This window comes from Prenolepis imparis, unplaced genomic scaffold (genome assembly GCF_030444845.1).
Source record: "Prenolepis imparis isolate NDT839.2.m4 unplaced genomic scaffold, iyPreImpa1.0 SCAF_5, whole genome shotgun sequence".
NCBI classification, from domain to species: Eukaryota; Metazoa; Arthropoda; class Insecta; order Hymenoptera; family Formicidae; genus Prenolepis; species Prenolepis imparis.
In genome coordinates, this window is record NW_028141163.1 from 7,656,394 (window position 1) to 7,682,242 (window position 25,849).

The window sequence follows — 25,849 nt, forward strand, 5'->3', positions numbered from 1 at the left end:
ATCAAGGGAGCCTCCTCATTACTAGTCGTAAGATTCCCGCGCGCAATTTGCATTAACTCCATGAACGAGCCGCGACCTCGACGAAGGTCGATACCTCCCACTTACTCTATTCTTAAGATTAATGCCGACCGATTACTGTGGCGACGAGAAGCCAGAGAGTCGGATAGGAGCAAGGGATGGCTATCGTAAACGTGTCAGGGATTCCCTAACTACTGCCGTTTTTGAGTGAGAAGTGTCCACCGTGACCTAATGGCAGATCAATCGTGTTACCCTTCTCATCGAAGGCACAGAAAAAGAATTGCAGCTTCACGAAAAGCACGCCTGCTGTCGTCGGCTGCCTTTGTCGGCGAGTTCGAATACTTTGAGCTTTGATCTTTCGTCAACGATGTTCGGGACAAACAACGGAGATGACAGCGTCACGGTACACCATGGTTATTTGCGGCGGTCAACCATAGCGCTCGAAAAAGCGACGCGCCGCTCGCAGCGAATTGCGTAAATTAGACTGTTAATTGCTGCGATGCGTCGGAAATTAATTGTAGCGAGATAGGAACGTGATTAAGACCAGGATGCAAATATCAGGGAAATCAGAAGGCCGCATTTGAACGAATTTGAAGCCAGAATTTTCTATGATCTATCATTTATTACTTATCATAATTTGTATATAAACTAACATATTTTTATATTCAAAAATATTTATTAAGAACTGAGGACGTATGTCGTTGTAAAATTAAAGAAATTTAGAAAATTAGAAATTAAAGGAATCTTGACTACACACTCTTCTCAATATATTTATTTTGTGCAAAAATTATAATATGTGAATGACTGGTGCATTATTAATCTCTTATTTTTTTTAATAAACTAATACATTTGATTAAATATCCGAATTCTTACTTTTTTTATTAGATAAAAAATAATAAGCGCCATGTTTGTGCAATATTCATATAATGTTATGAATTGTGGTGGTTGCCGAGTAAAATTGCAAATTTAAGTTTCAATTACCAAGAGAAACGGATGAAAAAAATCAGTAAACATGGACAATAGACAGCGCACCATTTGTTAATTGAATATCCGATGCGTTCAATGCGATGATAAAATAAACCATAAAAACGTTTAAACCGCAATTACGCGAAAAAATGGTTCTAACAATACACCAGCTCGGCGATTTTCCACCGCTATGTAATATTGCATGCAAATATTGTGCGATACTACGATGTCAACAATATCGCGGATAATAACTTCTCTGGTGGCGATGAATGAATAACAAATTAATTCAAGGCTTTATGCAAATGCATACACGGAAAATGGGGTGCGATAATATCATTGAACTTATTACTGATCGCGCATATACAATTATTTCAAACGAATTAGCTATTAATCAAAAGTCAAATATTTAAATGTAATCACGTTAATAGAAATGCAGAAATAAATCAGACGGACCTATCTGTGAGACATTTATCGGTCTTCTTTATATATAACGATAGTATTAATATTACATCATGTTTCGTACTGATATATTCATGATTATATATTATATGCATTTTTATAAAAAAAAGGAAACAATGCACGAAATAATCCTAAAAATCGAATTATAAAATTAATAGATTATTATGATTTTTTAATTGATATTTGATAATTATTATTACTTTTAAATGATTTAACATGATTATTAACTTTTTGTCATTGGAATAAATTTCGATACTTTATGCGAGATGTGTGTTTTCATTATTGTCATAATTAGCTTTACCTATTCCATATTAAAGAACGCATATAAATACAATCATGAATCAATAATTTTACTAATTGAAATTGCGATATGCCGCACATTTCACTCTGTTACAGTAACCATCTCAATTAGCCATATATATCGATTATAAAAATTAATTTATTGAATTCAAATATTGTTAAGTAAAATAAACGGAAAAGCAAATCATATTTTTAAATTAATAGTTTCCTTTTATTTTAAAATATACTGAACACATGAAAAATAAAAAAACTTCGAAAAGTATAAAAAAGTTATTTTAATATACCTTTACATAAGTTTTCCATATAGATTCTTTTAATTTAATCTTTAATCAAAATATAAATATTTAATATCATCAAATTGATGAAATATAATTCAGAAATGTAACAATATAAATATAAGTAAAATATAATCAAGAAATATAACAAAGGCGCGGTGCAAAAAAAATATTTGGCGAAATCGATACTGAAGCGACCGTAATGATTGCGCGACCTCGTCGCAGCCAAAACAACACCCTACACGTGGTGGTGAGAACCAACGTTCCTCTCCACCGTCCTCCAGTCTACTCTATTTTATCGCTTTCTCTCTCTTGCTCTTTCCCTCTCATTCTCTCCTTCTCATTCTCCCCTACCCCTCTCGCTATTGTGCTCTTGCTGCTTACTTGGCGCAGTTTGAGCTGGGCCGATTGTCAGTCGGTCCCCGACTCCGACGGTGCAAGGAGCATCGAACAGTTCACAGCGATTTCTCCCATAGGAAGATCACGTAAATGCGTGCCAAAAAATCATTTTCCCTCTTGGTTTCGATTAATCAAATTATTACAACTGCAATTAAATCTCTTACTGAGACAGTCTCTCACGTACTCAAAAATTGCTCTACAATCTATAATTAATATAAATATGATGTTTGATTTTGTATAAAAATCGCGAATTCGAAGAGAAGGCCTAAAAATTCGAAAGCAAGTAAGGAGAAGAAAAAAGGAAATAATATCGGGCGAGAAGAAGAGGAGGTGTCAGTCGCTGTTAGTTCGTCGATCGTGCCCGGCACGTGCGCGTACTCGGTTCCTCGTGCCTTCGGAAGAAGAAGGGTGCATCGGCGAAAGGAGCAAAGAAGGAGGCAAGAATAAAAGGAAAAGCAGGCTGAAGCAGAAAGTGACGGCAGTGTGCTCCGAACCGTCAAGCGGGACGCTAAGGAAGAGAGTTGGCGCGTACCGCAGATGCGCACCACGTGACTCTCTCATCAAATATATCTCCAACCCCTTCTTGAAACGTTTTTAAATTGTCATTGCATCGTCATCGTGCGGAATATTCAATCGAAGAAGTGCAGCCTTCCATCAACTTGATACCACCATCGATGATATGAATGGATCAACGAAAAGACACGGTGCTCGGTGATTCTCTGATGAGACTAGGATGATCCGCGTGAGGATAAACCCACGCTGGTGCACGCGCATGGATTGAAGGTGATCGACATGGACTGCGATAGTCGTATGTGAATAAAGAAACGAAGATTTGTCGCGTGAACAGCGATTGCATTTGTTATTGGAGGGTGGATCAAGATGAAGATGGAGGTGCAGGTGAGTCGAAATTTTTTTTTTATTTACCTAAACAATGTATCTCGCAATTTTACCACAACTTCGCTATCTAACTTTTGAAGCAATAGTGATTGCAAAAGTTACCATAATGCATATGCCTCATTTTGAATAAAAAAAAAATATTAATTATATTCACATAAATTTTTAAAAAATCTTTCCATGCAATCTTATAAATTAATATTTTATATATATATATATATATATATATATATATAATACAGTATTAATATTAAGTATGCGTAAATATACATAATTGATTATTTTAATTGTCGTTAAATTGAAGTATTGTTTTATATTTTAAAATAAAAATTTTAAAAATATAAATTTGTAAAAAAACATTATTACATTTTTATAAAATTTATTTGTATTCTAAAATATAGAACTATATTCTAGTTTAACAACAATTAAAATAATCAAAGACACTTCTGTCATTAAAATTGTACATAAAATTTTCTCATGTAAAAAAAAAATAAAGATCAATATAATATAAATAAAATCATAAATAAGATCAAATCTCTCCGAAATAAATTAGAAGATCTGCATATTCGCGCGCGCGTAGTGCGACTAAGAAGAAAATGTGACGCCAATGCATCATTAACAACGAGGGGCGAATGTCCTTTGCATTAATTCCTCCTTAACATATACACGCGCGCTTCCATGGAAGCTTCGTAAGACGAGTAGCGCCGAGGCAACCCAATCCTCTTTTAACGCTCTTTGATCATCTGGAGATTCTGCTTTCACGGATATATCCACCGTCCGTTTCACACCACGTCCCTCCAGGTTTCCCCTCCTACACCCCTTCCCTCCCCTCGCCGGTATCTTTCTGTGTGATTAAATATCTCGCATATAGCACGGCCTTTAACTTTTAAGTACGATTTAACGAAAGCCTTTGAGCACCCGCCTGGTTCAAAACTCCCGGTACCAGTCGCGGATTCTCCGGAGGTTATTTGACCTCAGCGGCCGCCGCCCTCGGAAATCCTCCTTCACCCTCTGCGCTTCCGTGCGCTTTTGTCCCCTCGCGCACGACGATTTGCTCTCTCTCTTTCTCTCTCTTTGCTACTGCGCTCGCTTTGATATTTTTAATCCTCTTCGCGCGTGACGGGAACGCTTACACGCGTCAAAGTATACGGCGCCTTCTTTGTAGTCGCAAAAGCGGGACATATGATAGATCAGTGAATAACAATAATAACGCTTTTATGAAGGATTATATATGTAGATCGCTCGTCAATTTTGTCAAGATACAAAGATGTCAGGCGAAATAATTAAAGGGACATCCCTGAAACCGATATTTATATGCAATTAAAGTCATTCAATGCAATCGTATGACTGTCAACTCTGTCAAATTTTTTTAGACTGGATATTTCGTCATGATTATCTGATCTTCATTAGACAAATAATTGCTTTTCCACAAATAATTACAAAAGACGATATAATACATAAGATAAATTAATTTAAATTAAATTTAAATTAATTAAACGAGATTAGTTATTACGCATAGTTAAAATTTTGATTTTAATGAATAATTAGATTGAATTTAATTGGTGTTTCTATGCAATATAGTACGCGAACATGCTATAAATATTAACACAAGTAACATCATTAATTACGGTGTTGATTGAATCTCATTAGATGAGAAGCTATTTCGAGCGTAAGCTCAACATCACCGGTCGACTTCCTGGACAGCCGACTACGATGCGCTTGATTTGGCGTATACAATTCGTGCGAGGACGCACGCGATCTTGCTGCACGCGATAAATCATCGCGGTAGCTAGCCGCGTATATGGGATAAACCACAAACTCGCGCGCGAATCGCACGCGATTCTCTCCCGCAAATTTATCGCCGTCTGTCGCTGACAGCCGCACGATACGTACTTTTGTATTAAAGGCCCCGTTCGAAATTAAAAAGGAGGAATAAATTTATTCGCTTGATATATTATCGCCTCTCTCACAATATTATGGCACAATTCCTAAAATTGGTAAAAATTTAGGGCAAAAATGTATTCGATTATTAGCTATACTAATATATATTATGCTATATATCTTGTGTATAAACTCCCAAATTTAAGCCGTGGTTTTGTATTGTCGAAACACATGCCATGTTTTTTCCAAACAGTAACCACACGATGATTTACATAGGAACGGAAACTCGGAGAGAATTGTAATTCAGAGAGAACGAGCAAAAATTTCTCTTTGTCGCGTGAATGGACATAAATGGTGAAAACATGTAACATTCGTTATAAACAAAATAGAACTTTCACTTTTTCTCAATTTTGTAAATTATAGCTTTTCATGCATTTTTTTCACTCAAGAATGTTTGAAAAGCCTAATATTTTATACCTATATTTGAGTTCAATTTACATTCAAAACATTTTATTTACTGCACTTTTATTAAATAAATATTGTGGTAAAAGTCGTTTTTACATTTTAGTTAAGTCAGTCGGACAAAATTCAGTTTTTAATATACATTTACTGTTTCTGAAAATATTTGAATTATTTTCGATTATGAATTTTAATAACACTCAGACAAGGTCTTATAATATATAATTTTTATCTGTTTTTATTTATTTTCTTAAATGTAAAATGTACACGCAAATGTATACCTACACAGTTTGAAAATTTGTGTTTTCTTGTTAAAAACGGTCCCCGTTAAAATTTTTGTGTTAAATATTTAACACATTCATGTGTTAATTTAACATATTGCTGTTATGTTAATTGGACTCAAATGTTAAATTATTAAAACAACTAAAAAAAAGTGTAAAAATAACACAATGTATATCTATTTTTAATTTTACACAATAAATATGTTGCGTATTATTAGTGACAAGATTTATCTGTTAAAATTTACAGAAAAAAAATGTTAATTTTACTTTATAATATAAGTGGGGGTAATAAAATGTAAAATTAACAATTTTTTTAGTTAATTTTTACATTAAAACTATGTTAATTTTACACAAAATTTATTTTAAGTTTATTTGAAGTTTGCATTTATTTTATGTTAAAATATTAACACAATATTCGTGTCACCATTTAACATATCCGTATTATGTTAAATTAACACAAAAATTTCTGTGGACCGTTTGGGACAGGTGATATTTGTTAAATTTAACACAAATTTTTCAACTGTGTATATAATGAAATTTTATGCTGTATTTTTTTAATGCAAATTTAAGTAAAAATTATATTTTTAGTTTTTTAATTTCTACAATTAGTGTCGTAAAAACGGCAAATATTTTTTAATATTCTATGTATACTTTGTTATAAATTTAGTTGAAATTAATTAAACAAAATTTTGTTTATTTATTTTTTAAAATGATTATTTCATAATGATAATTTAACAGACCTCCTTTTTTTAGTGCTAAATAAATCTATATTAAATTTTTCCAAATTTCAAACTTAGCATTAAACAAATTCTTAAAAATAAATTTTCTTCACATCCTATGTTTTATCGTTGCTCATTACGGAGATGCATATAGATTTGAATTATGAGCATTTCGAATACAATCGAATATGCGGCTTTAATTGCTTTAATAAATCCAATTAATAACACAGCAAACAGAGAGATATACCGCAAAATAGTTGTTTGGTGGTCGCAATATGTTTTTGTATGATTGTATGTGTGTGTTCAAATGTCAAGATTAATCTAATATGTTGAAATTAAATCAATGAAAATTTCAATCATTAGTCAACTTTAACCTAACCATCAAATATGTGTATTATATTCATGCAAAATACCAATTTGCCACGCAAAAAAGTACTGCAGCTAATAATATTGCTAAAAAAATGGTTGTGTTTTATGACAAAGATATTTTATATACTTTGGATAAAAAACTGAATCAAGTATATATATATTTTTACACACACACTTTCTCTAATAGCAAGGTCTAGAGTTTGTTTTTTTTTTTTCTTTCTATCGATATTATTCTGCGCACGAGATCGTCGTTAAGTTATTCAAAATACATAATGAACATCCATTTACGGGTATAGTATTTGTCGCGGCTGGAAGTAACGCGGTTCCGAAACGAAGGTGACATTTCTCTTGTTCTTGAGCGGTGGCGAACGGACATGTCGCGTCCGTAAAAAGAAGGGCGGATAATTGCGGCGATGATCGTATATGCCACCTGTCAAGGTTAACGTTACTGCGATATTCCCCGTGAATGCGTGTCCCTTTGGCACCGTGAGCGACCGCACTCGTTAATGAGCGCATATTGATCTCTCAAGCACCGCATGACCGAACATCAAAGAGTAGACGAGCAACAAGTATCCCACCGCGAGAGAGAACCGAAAGCCCGAGATTACAATTTAAGCCTGTTTACGTCGGGATTCCGTCTCTGTGATCTCGCGCGCCACGCATAGTCCGCGTCGATTCGGAATCCCGTCTCCTCCGGCGTTTCTCTCCACCGCGCCTCTTCCCGTTTTAGCCCTTTGCTCTGTAGCCGAGCTGCTTTTGCGCGCCAGCAACTCGAGATTATTTTCTCAATGTACTCTCGCGCGACTCGATATTGCTCCGAAATATAAATGTCCACGTCTCGTGAAAGCGCGTGTTTTGGAAACAGATAAATGATAATAAAAAACTTTAAAATCTCTATCTATTCTCTAGGTCTTTCTTGTGATTCTATTTATTTCATTAAAACGTAAAAGTCTATGTTTTACAAATTTTATTCTGCCCGCATATAAAATTAAAAAGATTGACTTTTAATCATTTAATGGTGAAACCTTCATGATTATAAAATTATTCGTCATTAAACATTAAATTTAATTTTATAAATTGAACGTTAAGCATGTAAATAAATAATAAAATTTTATTCTCCAGCTAAACTAAATATTAGCTTAATAGAAATTTTACTTAAACCTTTGTCAAGAGAATAAATGTTCACCGTTATTAAAATCTTGCGACAAATTACGAATATCTCGTTAGAATTATGCATATTTCGTTATTCTTTTGTTATACATAAGCGAAAAGCTTAACTTGCGTAATTAAAATAGAGTTAAATAGCTGAACCGTCATATTCAAAATATAACACGAACGAGAAAACAAAATATTCATAGGACATATTCATGATAATGCGCGTAGCATGAATACGAAAAGTGGAAGAGACGGCAGCGGAAATAAGAAAACGACGATGACGCTGATGGTCCACCATTAATAGGCTACTTATGAACGAAGAAAGTAGCCATTGTAGATTTCGCGATAAGAATAATATTAACGATCATAATAATAAACGATATACATTGTGAGAAGACTGCACGCGTTGCTTACTGTTGTCATTTACTTAAACGGCTTTCGCGTGGAAGAGATCTTAACGTGCTAATGATAAAATCTCATTGTCGAAGAAACGGGTGGACTAGCGAGATTGCTGCGATTTAACGCTAAACTTTTACAATGTTTGCCGGAGACTTTCGAGTTAGATGGAGGAGAGGCGATAAGAACAAGAACGCTTTTCTCAAAGACTATATAAAAGACGCTAGCAGAAACAATGCCCCGTTAAAGAGTAATGCTGGTTCGGAATCGTTCTATCTCTTGCGTGTCTTTTTGTGCGGAAATTCGGCAGAGACCAAGCTGTAAACGGATAATGGAGCATTGTGCAGAAGCAGCAATTAGTAGGGTGTTGTTATCACGAGAGTTGAGAGGGATATTTAGTTTGTAGCATTTAACAGAATTTGCTTAAAACGCGACCAATACGATGAGAAAGTGTTGTCTGCGACGAAATTGATAATCGTTTTTGTGTCCGTAGCGCGTACATTGATTAATTACGTCGAAGAATAACCATCTTATCTGGATTCCGAGTTTCCTTTTAGCAAGTATTATAGAATTTCCCGATATAATGGTCAGAGAATATTTTAAAATATATTAAATTAAAAAATACAATAAGAAAAATATTGTGTAAATGTACACAGAGAGAATTTTCTCTTAGAATTTATCCTGAAAATCATGGTAATCGTAGGACAATATGGTATGGAAATACATTTATGAGAATTTCTTTGATTAATATTTATCACAATAAAAATAATAATATCTATTACAATAAAATATAAAACATGTTTGATTAATTTTACTAAACTGCCAATATTGTCCCACAATTACCATGATTTTCAGGATAAATTCTAAGAGAAAATTCTCTCGGTGTACTATAGAAATAAAATATACACAATATATTCCCAGAATTAAAAAAGAATTAAAAATATATTCTATAAAGATTAAAATATTGCAAAATACGGCCGTATTAATAATTTGATAATTTCATAACACGATATTCATATTATGAGAATGACGCGATGATTTCTCGAAGACGTTAATAATTATTAAAAGTTTACGGAAACTGTGCACAACAGTGACGAATTAACACGTCGGATACTCTACTCTACTGCATACGCCGGATGTGTGACACATTAACTATACAAGCAGCAGTGGCATCGCGGGAATAACAATTACACAGTAAACACGACTTTGTTAAACTATGCGTGGGCAATAGTTTATACAAGCAGACCAAGATACAGTACTCTCGGCAAAACAACAAGGCTGTTACAAGCGACATGGGAAATGCGGAATACCTTGGCGCTATATGGTTGGTTGCGTTGACACCGTAAAGTAGAGAGTCCACGTATAAATCATTATTAATGATATTTTACTTTCTGAGAAGATATGCGTTTCATATATATGAAAGGAGATCTCGGATGGACTCGGGGTGAATCGCTGTCATAATACAGCGCAGCAATTAGCAGCGGTAGCAATTACTGAGAGTAGACGGAGATGTGTACTCAAGAAGGTGACTATACGCGCGTCTACTTAAGAACATCTACATTAAAGGAGATGAATAACGATGACGATGTGGACACGGATGAGGATAATTGCGACTTGGATTACAGAGCAATGGACAATTTAATCTCGAAGGCGAAGGCAAAAGTATATTTAACACCGCGAACAATCTACTCGTCGTTCTCTCCGCACGACTGGAAGCTCGCAAAAATAAATTAAAGAATGGTTAAAATAATACGAAGTTTTTAAATGAGAACGAGCGAAAAATCCTCTAGTCTTTCGGTCCACTGGCAAATAATTTTGTGTATCGATTATTTAATATTTAGTTACAGGTTTAGGATACAGATTTGTATCGACTTTTATCTGGTTGCCATAAATTAAATGTTATATTATAGTTGAATTTTAAATTAAAGTATTGTAAAAAAACAGTTTAGAAAATTATAAGTTGCATAAAAGTATAAGTTGCAAGAGAAATAATTGTATGCACATGACAAGAATTTTAGTTTTATTACTTATCAATTTTCAAGATGCATCTCTTTATATATTTTGAGAATTGATAAATAAAATTAGATTTATTATCTTATGTGCCTATAATTATTCTTTCGTTAATAATAAATTCTTTTTTTCTTTTATTATTTTTCCACAATTGGACGCAGTTATGCAATATGGAACCAACCAACGTCAACATTCAGGCACAATTTGCAATAAAAATCTCGAAATAAAAAAATTTGGTGGTTGGTTCAATATTGCATAATTGCGTCCAATTATAACATTATAGATTCGTATATGTACATATCTATGTGCAACGTTAAAAAATTGGTACTTTTGACGTTTCTCTGCAAGAAAATAAAATTGGAAAGAAATTAAGATGAAATCTGTGCTTTTTTTTAATAAACCGGCGTTAACGACTGGAAATCCTCCTTTTGCAGAAAAGTCTAGTTTTGCGTTTTGCTTAAAAAGATCCAACGTAAGGACCATAACAACGAAAGGGAGAGAGAGAGAGAGAGAGAGAGAGAGAGAGAGAGAGAGAGAGAAGAGCTTGACGAGCGCCTGGACCTGGACGCTGATGTGCAACTGACGAAGACGATCAAGACTCAAGACGACGGTGACGGCGACAGCGACTACGACGAGGACGACGACGACGATGCTTCTGCCGTGAGGCGATGAGCAATTAGCGACACAGCGCGGCGAGATCAGAGACCGAGGGCGGGGTGGGGAGCGGCGGCCTAATTACACACGGTACCGACCGACTTCAAAGGAGCCGACAGTTCCTCTCCTCTCCGAGCCATCCCCTCCGAATGGCCAGCCCGAGAACAACGCTCCTCTTCCTCGTATACCCCAGAGCTCAGGCGGTCGACGCAGACCTGACTATGCTTTCGATACTCTCTTCCTTCTCTCGTCTCTCTTTTCTTCCTTTCCCCTTCTTACCCATCTTTTGCTCTACGAGAATACTCCTTGCTCTCTTTGATCGCGGGATCACTCGCGGTGGCAGAACTCGCTTCGTTCGCAAGCATTATCGTTATATTATCAGATTATCACGCGCATTCGTCGCAGTTGACGCGTGTAGTTGAAATGGCGAATAGTATTATTTATGTCTTACCGTGGACAAAATATTTTTCTAATTGTATATATGTATCTAATCAATACATAATTTTTTTTGTATTTATATTACATAAAATTATATTTTTAGATATTAAATCTTTTTTAATATTCAGTAATTTGTAAATAAAATAGCAGAAAAAGAGAAAGAAAGAGGAAGAGAGAGAGATTTATTGAATAATCATATTATATTTTTATTATCTCTTACTCTTATTACCTCTTGTTTTTTTATAAAATTTTTAATATTAGTAATAGAGAGAGAGATGTACATAATATATTTTGCTATCATTTTCTTATTTTTCGGTCTTGCTTTTATCATTTACATCGCAGCGTATTTCAGTAAAAGGTTTTACACACGCATTTTCTATTTGTTATATATTTTGATATACTGCGTAACCAAAAATTTATTTCTTCCTGAAAAATGTCCTTTTAAAAGGCTTTTAAAATAAAAGACTAAAGATAAAAGTTGTAAATAGCGAGTGCTGGTCTCGTGCATCAAATAAATTGTCGAGTTTTAAATTCTGTTTTACGCACACAAGAGTCATTGCGATGTCGTGTATATAAGATCGCGATTATCAATATTTCTCGAAAATATAGACAGGAGGAGAGAGTTTCTCCTTTGCGTTTCGCGCGCACGAATTCTCCACCAAAAGATACAAACATAATTCGAGAAAATACAGCTGTATCAAAGCGTAATTTTCCCCGGTACGCTTGACGGCTCGACTGATCCCGTCCAAAGGGGGAAGATCCAAATCTAATATGTCCGAAAAAAAAGACAACACGCGGGACGAGGCTTTCCGTGCTCGTGAGGAAAAGCGAGACGGTCGGCATCGCGGCCCAACGATCAAAGGGGCGACGAGGAATCGCTGTGGCTTGTGTGGGTTGGCGTGCGTCCCGCAGGGGCCCGCGAAGCGTGGACACACGAGTGGGCACGCGTCGCGCCGAGAAATCGACGGGGAACCGGTAAACCCGGCGGATATCGAGGCCGACGTGCGGCGGCTCTCTCGGACGTCGCCGATCTCTTCCACGAGGTCGTAACGCCCGACGGGCTTAGCCTTAGCCGCGGCTGCGCCTCCTCTACCCGAGTTGTGGCCGCAAGTCATCAGTCAAGTCTTTGAGGCCAGCTTCAAGCTTGCCTCTCCCCTACCGCTCTCTCTTCTTTCTCTTTCGCTCTTGCGTCTTTCTCGAGCCCGCAGAAAAAGGCCTTTTGCCGATCTGGCTTGGCGGTGAGATCAAACGTTTCACGGTCCACCGTACGGTGAACCGACTGCGCGCGCGGGTGCGCCGCTTCAGGCCGATATACATAGATATATGTATACACACAACTATAGAGGGCAAAGGGAGGGGCGAGAGAAGGCGATATAGGGAAGAAGGAAGGAAAGAACTGGTTGGTGAGAGAAGGGGACCGCGCATCAGAAACTCGTACGAGAGAGAAGAGAAAGGGCGCGCGCGAAGGGAGGAAGCAGGGCACGTTCGAATGGGGAAAGGAGAGATCCTCGGTTCGGCGAAGGAAAGGGAAAGGGCCCCGGGAAGGCACCTAAACAAATACGCGTGCCCCTCGCTAACCGATCGCAAATTTGTTGAGGTCCGACCTCGAGATTCGGCCTCGCGGCTGTCCATCAGCGACATGACCGACTAGTCCGAATCGGAAACGCGATCAATTTTTTTTTCTTTTTTTTTTTATGAGATTCTGGAAGATATATTTATGGTGATACATATCGGGGTTGCCGGACAAACTGGTCGCGGCACGGTAATAAAGCCGATATTTTTCTGGGCGTTCTATGTTGGATAGATTTCCGGGTCACTCTTTCGGCGTAGGCCGATTACACGGGGTTATTGCAAAATACATGCGAGCGCGGAAATTGCCCAACCCGTAAATATCGTGATCAATATATTGCGGAGCGTTTTTGTTAATTTATTTATTTCAACGCTGGTCGACATACTCGTGTGATACCAGTGGCCATTCATTTTTAGCAATTTCGAAAAATATATTGTGCCATGCGAAAATAGTTTAACGCAAAATTGTTTAATCATATTAACGTCGTATGTTTAGCGTTAAATTTCTATTCTATTTAATCTAAAAGTTATTCTATTTTAATAATTTTAGAATATTCTGTTTTATATATAATATATAATTTTCTAATTCTGGGATGTGTTAATTTTAGAAGATTATAGTTCGCCCAATTCTTTTTAATTACAGAGAAAAAAATTTTAATTAATTAATAAGATTTCATGATGTTTTCTTGAATATATTTGCTTGCTTTTGTTGGAGTTCTTTAGAAATGATTAACTTAGATTCTGAAAAATCACTAATGAGAGAGAGATACATACAGACAAATGTATTGATAAGATATATCGACAGGCGAAGCTACCGAAAATGAAAATAAAATTCGCAATTAAGAGAAATAAGACTCACTTTAAAATTCGTACATAGTGCGTATATGTAAAGTACACATGGTGCGTATATGTAAAGTACACATGTCGAATGACGATATGACATGGACAAACTTGACGCTACGAACTTATGCGTCGGATATGAATTCGATTCATATCCCTGGCGGGTCTAATTAGCAATCGAGATGTGCGGCAGTGAACGCGCGAAGGCAATTTTCCCATTTACGGCCCGAGAAAACGCGGTGCACCGCGGTGTCGTCGCCGTAAAGTCCGTTCCTCGGTCGTTACGAATCTTCTCGATATCTCGACAGCCTCGGATGGGAAGAGGATCGTCTCGAGAGAGACGAATCTCATTATGGGGCAGCTACGAATCGTATTATCGATTTGTACGGCGTCGCGGATTGTCGGCGACCGAGTGGAACCTTTGATGTGCACCGAACGAGACTTCCGGAAAGAACATATATATATATATATATATATATATATATATATATATATATATATATATATATATATATCGGAGATATACGCACAAGTCTCGATCCGGCACGCGTGAAGAATCTCCCGCCGAGGAAGCGGCCGCGAGATGAATATAGAGAAGAGATTAACCTGCCAAAGCGGAGGCAAGAGTACACGCGCGCGCAGAAAAAGAGAGGAGAAAGAGAGAGAAAGATCTTCGAAATAAGCTCCCGTAAAATGATTGCCTACCTACGTCCGCTACCGCGCCGTTATGTCCGATTTCGCCTAACTCGTTTGATGTCAGCCGGAGTCCGATTTCGCGGAGTGAGCTGTCGAGTTACGCTCGTCGGATCTAGGTCGCCTTTTATCTTTAGTAAGCAAGTTTTGAATGATAACACGTTCGTACAGATACGCGACTCCGTGCAGCAACCGCGTAAATAATTAATCGAATTATTAATTACAGATTATCTATTCTTTGATGTGCATTTTATTTTGAATTGCTGTTTTAATTCATTATTTTTGGTAAAAGTACCTGACAGAGAATCTCATTTATACCTGGATATAAAATTATCTTTTTGTAGATAAAAATGTATATGGTATATATTATTTTCTTAACTACTGGTTTGTTTATACTACACGCTGCAATTGCTTTAATTCTTTGAAAATTCCTTCCTCGAGAGAGTACAATTTCATTCATTCGCGCGACATCAATACGACGACAAGTAACATTCAGAATTGGTGCGCGCAGCCTCTCTTTCCTCGTTGTCAAAGAAGCCGCCCTAATATCGGTGGAAGGGCAGATGGTCTCTCTCGCGCGTGCAAAAACACCATTTCCAGCGCGCACGGCCGAGCCCTCGAAACGAGCGGCCATAATCGATGTTCCGTCTCTCGCGCCTCCGCGTTTCTCGCTTCCTCCCCGATCCTTCAGACGAATCAAGGTCAAAGTTCGTCATCGCGACTCGACAGACTCTGGAGAACGGGCCAAGATTTTTCCGCGGCACGGAAGAGCGGCTTTTTACAGCAACGGCAAGTAGTAGAGCCGTTTGGTATAGAGGAGGGGAAAAAACAATCTCTTTCTCTCTCATTGTCAGTTCCGCCGCGCTACGCGAGTTACGGCGGAGGCTCGCGCAAGAGAGAAGTTAGCAAGAACGCGGTGTAGGCGGCACATCAAAGGCGCACCTCAGGCGTGAACGAGCGAGCGGGCACGCGGCTCAAGTAGAGAGCGGAAGACACCGCCACCAATCCTACCGCCATCCAATATATTTACTCCGATGAACCACCGCTACCATCCCCACGACCAACACCACTATCCCCACGACCACCACGACCATCACCATCACCACCACCACTATCAGCACCATCACCACCGCTACTATCACCACCACCACCATCAAGACTACCACCACCATCATCACCATCAAGACTATCACCATCACCACCACTACTCCACCAACACTATCCTTATCACCACCACTACCACCATCCCTATTACTACCGACATCACTGTCACTGCTATCATCGTCGTCGCCGCAACCACTGCACCGAACCACGCCATGACCATCGTGTAACCGCTACGCCGCGCAGTCACGGTCGACGTACGGATATTTTGTTCGCGGTGCGCCACACCAGCCTGACCGAGCTTTTTTTCGTTCTTTTTTTCTCTATCAATCTCCGCCAGAAAATACGTATCTTATAAGTCGTAAATTATGATTCCACGTTCGCATTGACAGTCGTTAATTTTATCGCGATATCAGAAGAGACTTACAGATTTTAACATTATGGAAATGCCCGAATATTTTTTCTCTCTACAATCCATAATATCGATGAAACTTTATAAAAAATTCTATTTTTAAAAGATGTCAATATAAATAAACTTATATATATATATATATATATATATATATACATAAATGTTAATAAACATTTTAAAAAATTATTTCTGTAAAGAGATATTTTTGCCGAATAAAAGATATTGTATATCGCGTTTAAATATTATTGAAAATAATGTAAAACGTAATGTAAAATATATATAAGATAGAAAACGAGAGATTGAGCTTTTGAAAGAGGATTTCTGAAATATTTTCCTAATAGGATCATTAAACGCAAAATTAAGTGGTTATTTTACATAAAAACGTACAATTCATTACGATGTATTTTGTGCGGTACGAAAAGATAAAAGAACGACGTAAAAAGAAAATACTGGAAAATTTTCTGCACTTCTATTCTCGCTTTCTTTAGATAATCCAAAAGTTTTCTTTGCGCTGTCGGATGTCTGTGGTCATCGTGATTCAACCGTGTTATTCAGTTTTGCTTCGTATATGGATGTGCAGAAATGTAGTTTTAAATACATGGATCGCGAGAGAAAGGAGAGAGTAAAATTACAGCAGCAGTTAACTCGCTAAATTTTCCGCATCATTCATTTCTAGAAAATACAACGCAATTTTAATAATTTGCAGCGCGTATATTTTAAATGGCGTCTATTGATGATATTCAGAATATATATGAATAATATTTGATTGTAATGTGCATTACAATTTTAATCGTATTTCTTTACGTAGCTTCTTAATTTTTAATATTAAATATCTTGAGAATGAAACATTTAATAAAATTATTCTCAAATATCTTTGTGATGTGCAGTGCAATATTAATCAGACACTCCACTCCGTCTTGTGTGTTTCATGTTTATAATTTTTGATATTTAATATTTCACATGATTGAGTCTTAAATTAAAATTCTATTAAGGTAAAGCTCATTTAAGAAACTAAATGATTACTTGCGCAATTGAAGATAAAAATTTATCAAAGACTATTTATTTTTAATCTTATACTTTTAAATTATTATATCGCTATTTTTTTTTAATTAAAGCAAATTCAATATTAAATGTTTAAAAAATTTGTGGATAACAAAAATGCAAAAATTATATATCTGCCCGAATTCATTTTAGAGAGAATTATAAATAATAATTAATAATTCCTTTTCAAGTAATTTTTTCCCCTTTTTGCAAAGTTCGCGAAGTTTCGCCAGAGTTTCCTCGCCGCACGAATAATTAGCGCCGACGAGAGAGAGAGAGAATCGCGACTTATGTTAGAGCTAGTTTATGAACCCCTGGCGTTGGGGAAGTGCGTTGATCCCGCGGGTCGCCGGCAAGCAGGCCGACCGATAAATTAGTTGCCAGGAGATATCTCCTTCACTTTTCCCTCATGCGGCGTTCGGAAGGCGCGCACGATGCGATGCGGCACGGCGTGGCGAGGCGAGGCGAAGCCGAGCCAAGCGAGCGAGTGAAGGCGAGGCAGGGCAAGGCAGTCATATTTCAGCCCTTGTTAGGACGAGGGGCCCCTGCCGAGACGGGCCGGGGAGAAAATCTCTTTGACTCGCCGCTCCGTGCCTTAATCCACTGGCATATACCCTATCTTGCCACCTGCTCTCTCTTCCTTCCTCATCTCTTCCTTCCTCGTCTCTTCCTTCCCTGCACTTTTATGCACGTCTACTCACTCCTTTTCTCTTTCTTTCTCTCTTTCGCTCGATTCCGTTGTCCTCTCTTTCTTTTAGGCCTATCGACGTAAATTACGGCAGATACTTTACGCGTCTTTTCCTCCTCTCCCGCTGTATTCCTTTTACGGGTTCTAAATAGAAGTGATATATGTCTACGGTCGTTGATTATTGCGGGATGTTATGTTAATTACTGGATTTCGTCTTAGCTGGTAACACATGCAAACATTTGCATGCTTCTACCAGACATGGAGTATCTAAGTGCCTAAGATATAGGTGAAATATTTACCTTGGGATGTTTTGATATCAACTCACACACATATACACATTCTCATTCTCTCACATGTATGCCAAAGTTTCAGAATTAATTTGCGATTAGCATACACGAAATAAGAAATAATATTGCTCCGTGAGTTTAGAAGACTGCGCTTAGAAAAACTGTGCATTAAGCTTCGATCGATTATGCCGCAGGGATAAATTTTAATCCGAGACTAATAAGATTAAAACTAGCCGAAGCAACTATTTTATAAAATAACAGAAGAAAGCCGATTTGCCTTAGGGATTATCTTAAGAATTAATAAAAGGAACATATTCAATTTTGTAAGTAAATAATCCCCCGTTGTGTAGGTATAATCGCAAGGATACAGAGAATATCACGCGCCTCAGCTTCTATTTAGAGATCAGCCGCGGTCGGCGCGGAAACGCATAATAAAGCTAAAGCATAGCAAAGTCTTTCCGACATCTATCCCCGTGCTCAGCGACAGCTCAATCGCTGGAACCGAAAGTATATCTCGTCTCACCTTCATGCGAACACTTCCTTGCTCTATTAAAGAGACTGATCTGCCAACGAAGCGGCACGAGAAGAAGGAAGAGGAACGGAACGGAAGATTTCAAATGCACCATTGACCGTGTGAAAGAGTTGAGCCTCTCGCAAACTGAAGCTTTGACGAATTTTGAGTCTTCCATTTCTATATTCGCGATCCCCAATTTGCAAACGAGTTGTTTCGATGAAACGGTGAGAAAAATTTGAGAAGAAAGAGATGAGAGATAATATTCATGTGTTAAAAAATGCGCTTGCACAAATGCAAATGCAAAGAAGTAAAAGACAATTTTTTTAAGAGTTTGATACTCGATGTCAATCTGTGACCCATTAAAGAAAAAGGAATCTGTAACGTACATAATTTATGCATTGTATATAATATATCGCTAATAAGTTATTCGAACAAAAATAGATGCAACGTTGAGACTTCGTTCTCTCGAGAGATGTACTTTAATGTCGGAGCGGCAATATATTGCACTCGCGCGTTTTTAATTTAATTTCGAATTTGCATGCTACATTATTCTCCGTCACGAGCAATCGGGGATAAAATCCGTTGATAAAATTGATAATAATAAAAAATAATGAATATTCATTCCGTAATTACGACCATTCATTATACATGACGTACCATTAAATTAGTATTAGAATTATTATACATGAGTTAACGTGATATAAATCGCACTGGAGAGAGATATGAGACTGAGAGATTTAAATACAGTAAGCGAAAAGGAGTACGTTTTTTTGGGAGGGATAATTTTAATAAAATTCTAACACGCATTTAAATCGCTCGTGGAAGTCGCGCAAAATGTGTCGTCGTTAAAAATCATTTCCTGTAATAAGTCCGTCGAGAACCGAGTAAAGTATCGTCGTATCCGTAATTCTCAGAGTGCATCCTCGCGAAGTTTCCCCCTTCCGCATCCCACGGGAACGCGCTCGTTAAGTCGCGAGAGTGCGCCGAAAGCTGACGCTTACTTTCGCCAACCTCCCGAGGAAGGAGCCGCGGCAACACATCCCCACACCCCACATACGCGTGCGGTTATGGTAATGCGTGGTTTGCGGTGCGTGTTAGCTGGCCGGTCGGCCGGCCCTCGTAATGGTAACGAGACGGTCTCTCACCATCATCATCAACATCCAGACGACGCGATGCGAACGATCAACGACTCACGGGCCGACCAGTAAGACGCACGGCCCTCTCTCAAAGGTGCCGACCGCGATCCGCTCTCTGGCTATTTTTAACCTGTTTTCGTGTCCCTTATGCCCCTCTCTTTCTCGCTGTTTTTGTCTTTCTATCTCTCTCTCTTTTTACATTCTTCAGCTATAGTTGTATTATGCTTTTACTAAAAGATACATTCGGCATTGCCTTTTCCTCAAAATCTAGCATTTTAATTATGATTTACAACTGAATAATAAATGGAGCAAATATTTCATTTAAAGTAATATAAAAAAATATACATGTTTATATAAACACACATACACCTATCTTCTCCCCTCTATATATATATGTGTGGATGTACACTGACAAGAGAGAATTTTCTCTTAGAATTTACCCTGAAAATCATGGTAATCGTAGGACAATATGATATGGAAAGAATTTCATGAGACTGATTAATGTTTGATTAATTTTATTAAACTGCATAGTAAAATTAATCAAAGATATTTTATATTTTATTGTAATAGACACTAGCGGATCCTGACGTCGATAAAGGGGGGGGGGGGGGTTTTGCAAAATTATTTTATTTAATATTTTTGGTTTCATGATTAGATTTATTTATTCTAGGATCAACGACGTCGATAGCTCTTTAATGTTTGTTTTTCTTTACTTATATTTTTTAAACAAATTCAGCAAAACTGTTTCTTTTAATTTCCAGGGGGGGGGGGTTTAACCCCCCCCCCAGGATCCGCTAGTGGTAATAGATATTATTATTTTTATTATGATAAGTATTAATCAGAGAAATTCTCATAAAATTCTTTCCATCCCATATTATCCCACGATTATCATGATTTTCAGGGTAAACTCTAACAATAAAAGAAAATTCTCTCTGTGTACCTATAAGTAATTAAAAATTAAACTTGTCTACGTAAATATAAATCAATCAAAACATACATAATTATATGTACATTTATATAATTCTCTGATTGTCTTCATCGTCTCTTCACTATTATTGCATATTTAAAATATACATCTTATCTTGATAAAGAAAAAGAGGAAGGGGGATAACATGTTTAAGCGTATCAATGAATTATCTACATATATATACTTTTACAATTTCATTCTTTCCTATATGCTCTTAGGGAACCCGTGTCCCAAAGTATGAATAAATTTTCCCTCTCTATGTCCTCTTTCATACGTGTACATTCGCGCACGCCGCATCGATGGAATGCCACGCATCACCAGCCAGGAGAGTCAGTCAACCTTTCGAGGGAGAATCAGGTGTGGAACAAATGAATTAGCGACGGCGGAGACGGATCAGCCGGCTCCTTAATCTCGCGGAAGCGAACGCTTCTTTTGTTGAGAAGGGAATCGTAAAACAGGGCATTGCCGTTTCTGCTCCGATGTTCAAGTACCAAGATCATTTACTTACGTGAAAAAAAATTAAAGAGATCGATTGCCTTTTTGTTTTATATTTTTTGAAACGATAAAATTTAAAGATGTGTAAATTTTATCTAATGTTAATGTTAATGTTAAATTTTTTATTAAATATTATTTGCAAAATATTGATACGACTTCAAAATAATTGTTAAACTTTCCAATTATATGATGCTTATGAGAAATATGAATCATGGTCATAATATTATTATTCTCTTAAAACTTGACAATCTTTAAAGTACAGCCTTAAAAATGGAAACTTTGGACGCTAAAGTAAAATTTTTTTTTTAATTAAACGAAATAATTTTCCAACAATTGTGTAATATACATACAAATAAGGATTATTAAAAATTTTTTAATATCTTATTTCTATTAAGACTCTTTAATTTCGCGTATATTTCGCGTGTTCGTATAGCTAATAAAAATTAAGTTAAAATACAGTCATATAAAAAATCGTTTATTATTTCATTTTTGATAAAAAAAATTGGAAAAGCATGCGCATATTAAATCGTGCAGAAATTTAAAAAATGTATATCGTAGATATAGAAATTTCAAGAAGAATTTGTACATTTGAGATAAAATAAAAATATAAAACGAGTAAAATCGTATCAATATCGGGCAGTGAAGCTGAGTTTAATATTGCGAGAATCGAGATCGGAAATGATCCCAATGAGAAATGTTTACAATTATCCGTTAATAATTAAACTTGTATGACTGTTTCAGCTTATAAAATCGTAATAGATTTATTATAACAAAGAAAATTATATAAAATTCATTCCACAACAGGAAAAATTATTAAATGTAGAACTCTAATATCGTAAAATTTTTCATAATTATTACTTTCAGATGAACTATATTTATTATTAATTATACAATCTAAAGATTCTCTATTCACATTTCCCACCCAAAAATTCCAATCTAAAGTCGCCAATTGAAAGAATATGAAACATATGTGACATATTGACAAATTAAAAGAAGAGTAAATTTTACGTATTATATTAAGTTATTTCCAATGAAATCTTCTGATAAAAATCGTTAAGGAAATACCTTCGTTAAGGAAGGCGACAACAAAAATTTTGCAGCGAAAAGTTTCTCTTTCTTTCTCTCTTTCTCTCTTACTATCACGTGTACTCGTGATAACAAAATATCGATCGATGCGCAAATACCCAGAGCTCTGGCACAAATGCCACGAGTGCATCGCACCTTGCCTCGCCTCGCTGTAAAAAGCGCTTCAGATCGCGGTCATTTATCTACGGCGTGATTCATCTCTTTGACTGCGGCACACGGTATCTTTAAACGTTTTACCTGCTACCAGATTCCCTGCAGCTAGTATACAGTGTGCCGCCAGTCCAAGTAACAGCCATCACTTTGTCGGCCTTTGTCACGGGGATTATGCGCCGGGTGGCAAATTATGACGGACACCTTCACGCCCAGGACACCCTCTAATGCGCCGGCTACAGAGCCGGCAAAAAGAAAGAGAAAGAGAGAAAGAGGGGGAGAGAAAGAGAGAGAGAATTGCGAGGATCCTTAACACACCTTATAGTACGTGTTCCTTGAGAGGAAGCTCTAAATTATGCAAAAGTAGTCCATACAGTATGTATGTAATTTTAATAGAAACTATTGTATTCAGAAAAGAGATATGATTAAATGATAGTTGAACGTGAGTGATGAAGTTAATGAAAATGTTATTATAAAAAATTAATCCATCATATTTCGCACAGTTAAAATAAGAAGCGAAATTTTAAAATCTCATAAATATTAAATATGTTTTGCAAATTTTCAAATAAAATGTTAGTCTCTAATAAAAAATAAAAGCAGATTTGTAATCTATATAGATTATATGACTGGTTTTCCAATTATAATTTAAAAGCGCCGAACGAAGCGTTGTAATCATCAGTTATTAATTGTATAACAATTAATATTTAAAACTTGAATTCAACAAATCGAAAAAAATTATTCCACATTTATGATCGTTTCAAAATGTACAGTAGCAAGAAATGTGTTACCTCAATATTAAAAGTTTGTCACTTACCGACACTGATGCGTCACAGCAAAGTTGATTTTGGAGCTACGTTGTCTGTAACACACAAATATAAAATCCAAATTATAGCAACGTGCAAAATATTTAATATTTCAAAAAAATTATTACTGTGCGCGCCAAACATTATATTCAATAATGTAGTACAATAATAAAGCAGATATATAAATATGAAATAATTTTGTATTGGTTCTAATTATTTAATAATAAACATTATAAAGACTAAATCATGAATTTAAGAGAGATCATAAAAAACAAGTTAACATTCCGCCGAAAAATGAAAACATTTGCTTCAGGATAATATTGCCAAATCCTCCGATTTAAAGCGGCTTTTCAATCCTCTTTTCTCGATAGTTCTTGAATATCCTTACTCAGAGCGTAACATAGAACTACCCTTCGAGAACTCACACCAGCGAACTGATTTACGGCATAATAAAGCGGTTAAGCGCAAAATGGAAGCTCACCCGTCCGAGTCGTCTACTTTATTTACGACCTCCCCAAAAGTTTCGATTCAACGCGGATTCTTGAAATCGCTTCGAGTCTGTCGCTACGTTTTCCCGATAATCTGTGGTTACGCGAAAAGTATACGACAAGAAGGAATCATGCCACTTTCGGTCACCTTTAACTTTTACAGTAACAGAGGTATTATCCTCCCGATATTTAACGTCGATGAACCGTGAAACGTTTTCCGCTCAATTGTCTTCAATTTCTTAAGAAATCTAAAACGTTTCGTCATCCTGAGATTTCGAACAATCGAGCTAAACAGTTTAAGAATTTTCTATGGACTAAAAAAAAATAAGATTACAATTCAGAGAATTTTTTTGTCGTCTTACATAAAAACTTATGTAAGGAACAGGTTTTCTCCTATAAAGATACCTTTGAATTCTATAAAAAAAAATGGTTTTATAAATATCTAAAAAAATATGAAAATTATAATTATATTGCGATTTGATAGTAATTTTTAAACATCAACACTCTGTGTTTCTAAGAATTTTTTTCATTATAAAATAATTATTGCAAAATTATTGCTGTGTATGTACAAAGATGTGTGTGCGTGTATGTGAATGTGTGTGTGCGTATAGGTGGCTGTACGCGCACAAAGGCCAAAAGAGATAATTATAGCTGACAGCATTTTAAAAAAATTGTCTTTTGAGAGAGAATAAAAAAATAGCCCATGTTGCTTCGGAAATCTAGATGCTATAGATGTATGACAACTATTTAATTGATATTTTAATTAAATAAAAAATTGAAAATTTCTCTCTAAAGCCCACTTCAAAGCCCACTTTAAATTAAACAAAAAGAATTTCGTTATTCATGTTATCTCTTTTATTTATGTACTTTTCAAGCTTAATTTGCTCAGAAACTCTTAATTCACCACAATCATTTATGATCCAATTTTTAATCAAAGACTTTTTATAATCGAAGGAAACTTTACTGTTCTTGTTTTGTATGAATATATAATTATAGGTTTTTTTATAATTTGTATCGCGAGAAAAAATGTGACACAGAAAGCGGCCGTTAGTTTCGAAGATCATAGTGTACTACGATCGATAAGATTCTAAAGACATTCGCCTTTCGCGCTAACCGCGAGACAATTCTCGGCCGCTGATCGGCAGTCGCGGTGCAAAATCACGATATCGCGCGCGTTCTTTTCGCGGCATCGACGCGATGCAAAGGCGAAGACGAAAGAGCAGTGAGCTTCCTTTCCTTTTTGCTTCCGTTGCTCCGTATGGAGCGGAACCCAATTCGCCGTTTGCGGCCTATTATGCCCGATCATAATTGCGTCGCAACAACGTTTCTCCTTCCTGCTATCTGCAATGTTGGCGGCGGCCTTTCATCTCGGCCGAGACCGAGACCGAGCTTCTGTTTCCGAGGTGTTTCCGCCGCCGGCTACCGTTCTGGAAGCTGGAACTTGATCTTAAGTAGTCGCTTTCGTGAAAGAAAGACAGGAGGCCGAGGGACGGTGGAGGAACGTTGTTGCGGTAAAACACGCCAAGAACACCGACAGAGATGATAGTCGGACGCGAGATAAAGAGAGAGAGAGTGGCGCCGTGTAGCTCAGCGTCGTCGTTATCGTCGTTTTTTAAATTATTCCTGCGGTTGCTCGTTTGTAACGTAGCCCGCGATGTGTTGGCCCGATATCGACGATACGTTCATATAAAAATCATCGAAAAAGAAAACAAGTCCATCCACGAGAACCGAGGATTGATGAACATTGATTCGAATAACGTTCGATAAAATAATTGAATAAAATACTAATTAATCAAATAATAATTATTATGTATATGTGCGGCAATTTTTTAAGTAAAGTTGTTTTCCATATGCAAACAAGATAGCAAAATAATTGATTTAAAAACAGTTTGCAGTTTAATGATGA

At 36.6% G+C, this 25,849-nt stretch overlaps 2 protein-coding genes across 5 annotated transcripts in view; one reads left to right on the plus strand and one right to left on the minus strand.

Moving 5' to 3' along the window:
- Positions 1-25,849, minus strand: part of Kair1d (Kainate-type ionotropic glutamate receptor subunit 1D) — a 384,639-nt gene that overhangs the window by 336,626 nt on the left and 22,164 nt on the right. The window contains exon 4 of the mRNA XM_083038994.1: positions 23,467-23,511. The gene's annotated coding sequence lies outside the window, so the exon portion shown is untranslated. The remainder of the gene's footprint in view (positions 1-23,466; positions 23,512-25,849) is intronic.
- The window catches only part of Notum (palmitoleoyl-protein carboxylesterase notum), a 209,316-nt gene that overhangs the window by 176,837 nt on the left and 6,630 nt on the right, over positions 1-25,849 (plus strand). The window contains exon 1 of one of the 4 annotated variants that reach the window (XM_083039011.1): positions 2,447-3,314. The exons of the other annotated variants lie outside the window; for them this stretch is intronic. Within the exon in view, the coding sequence (XP_082895137.1) occupies positions 3,297-3,314 (18 nt within the window). The 5' untranslated portion in view covers positions 2,447-3,296. Of the gene's footprint in view, positions 1-2,446; positions 3,315-25,849 lie in introns of those variants that run through there. 4 annotated transcript variants of the gene reach the window in all.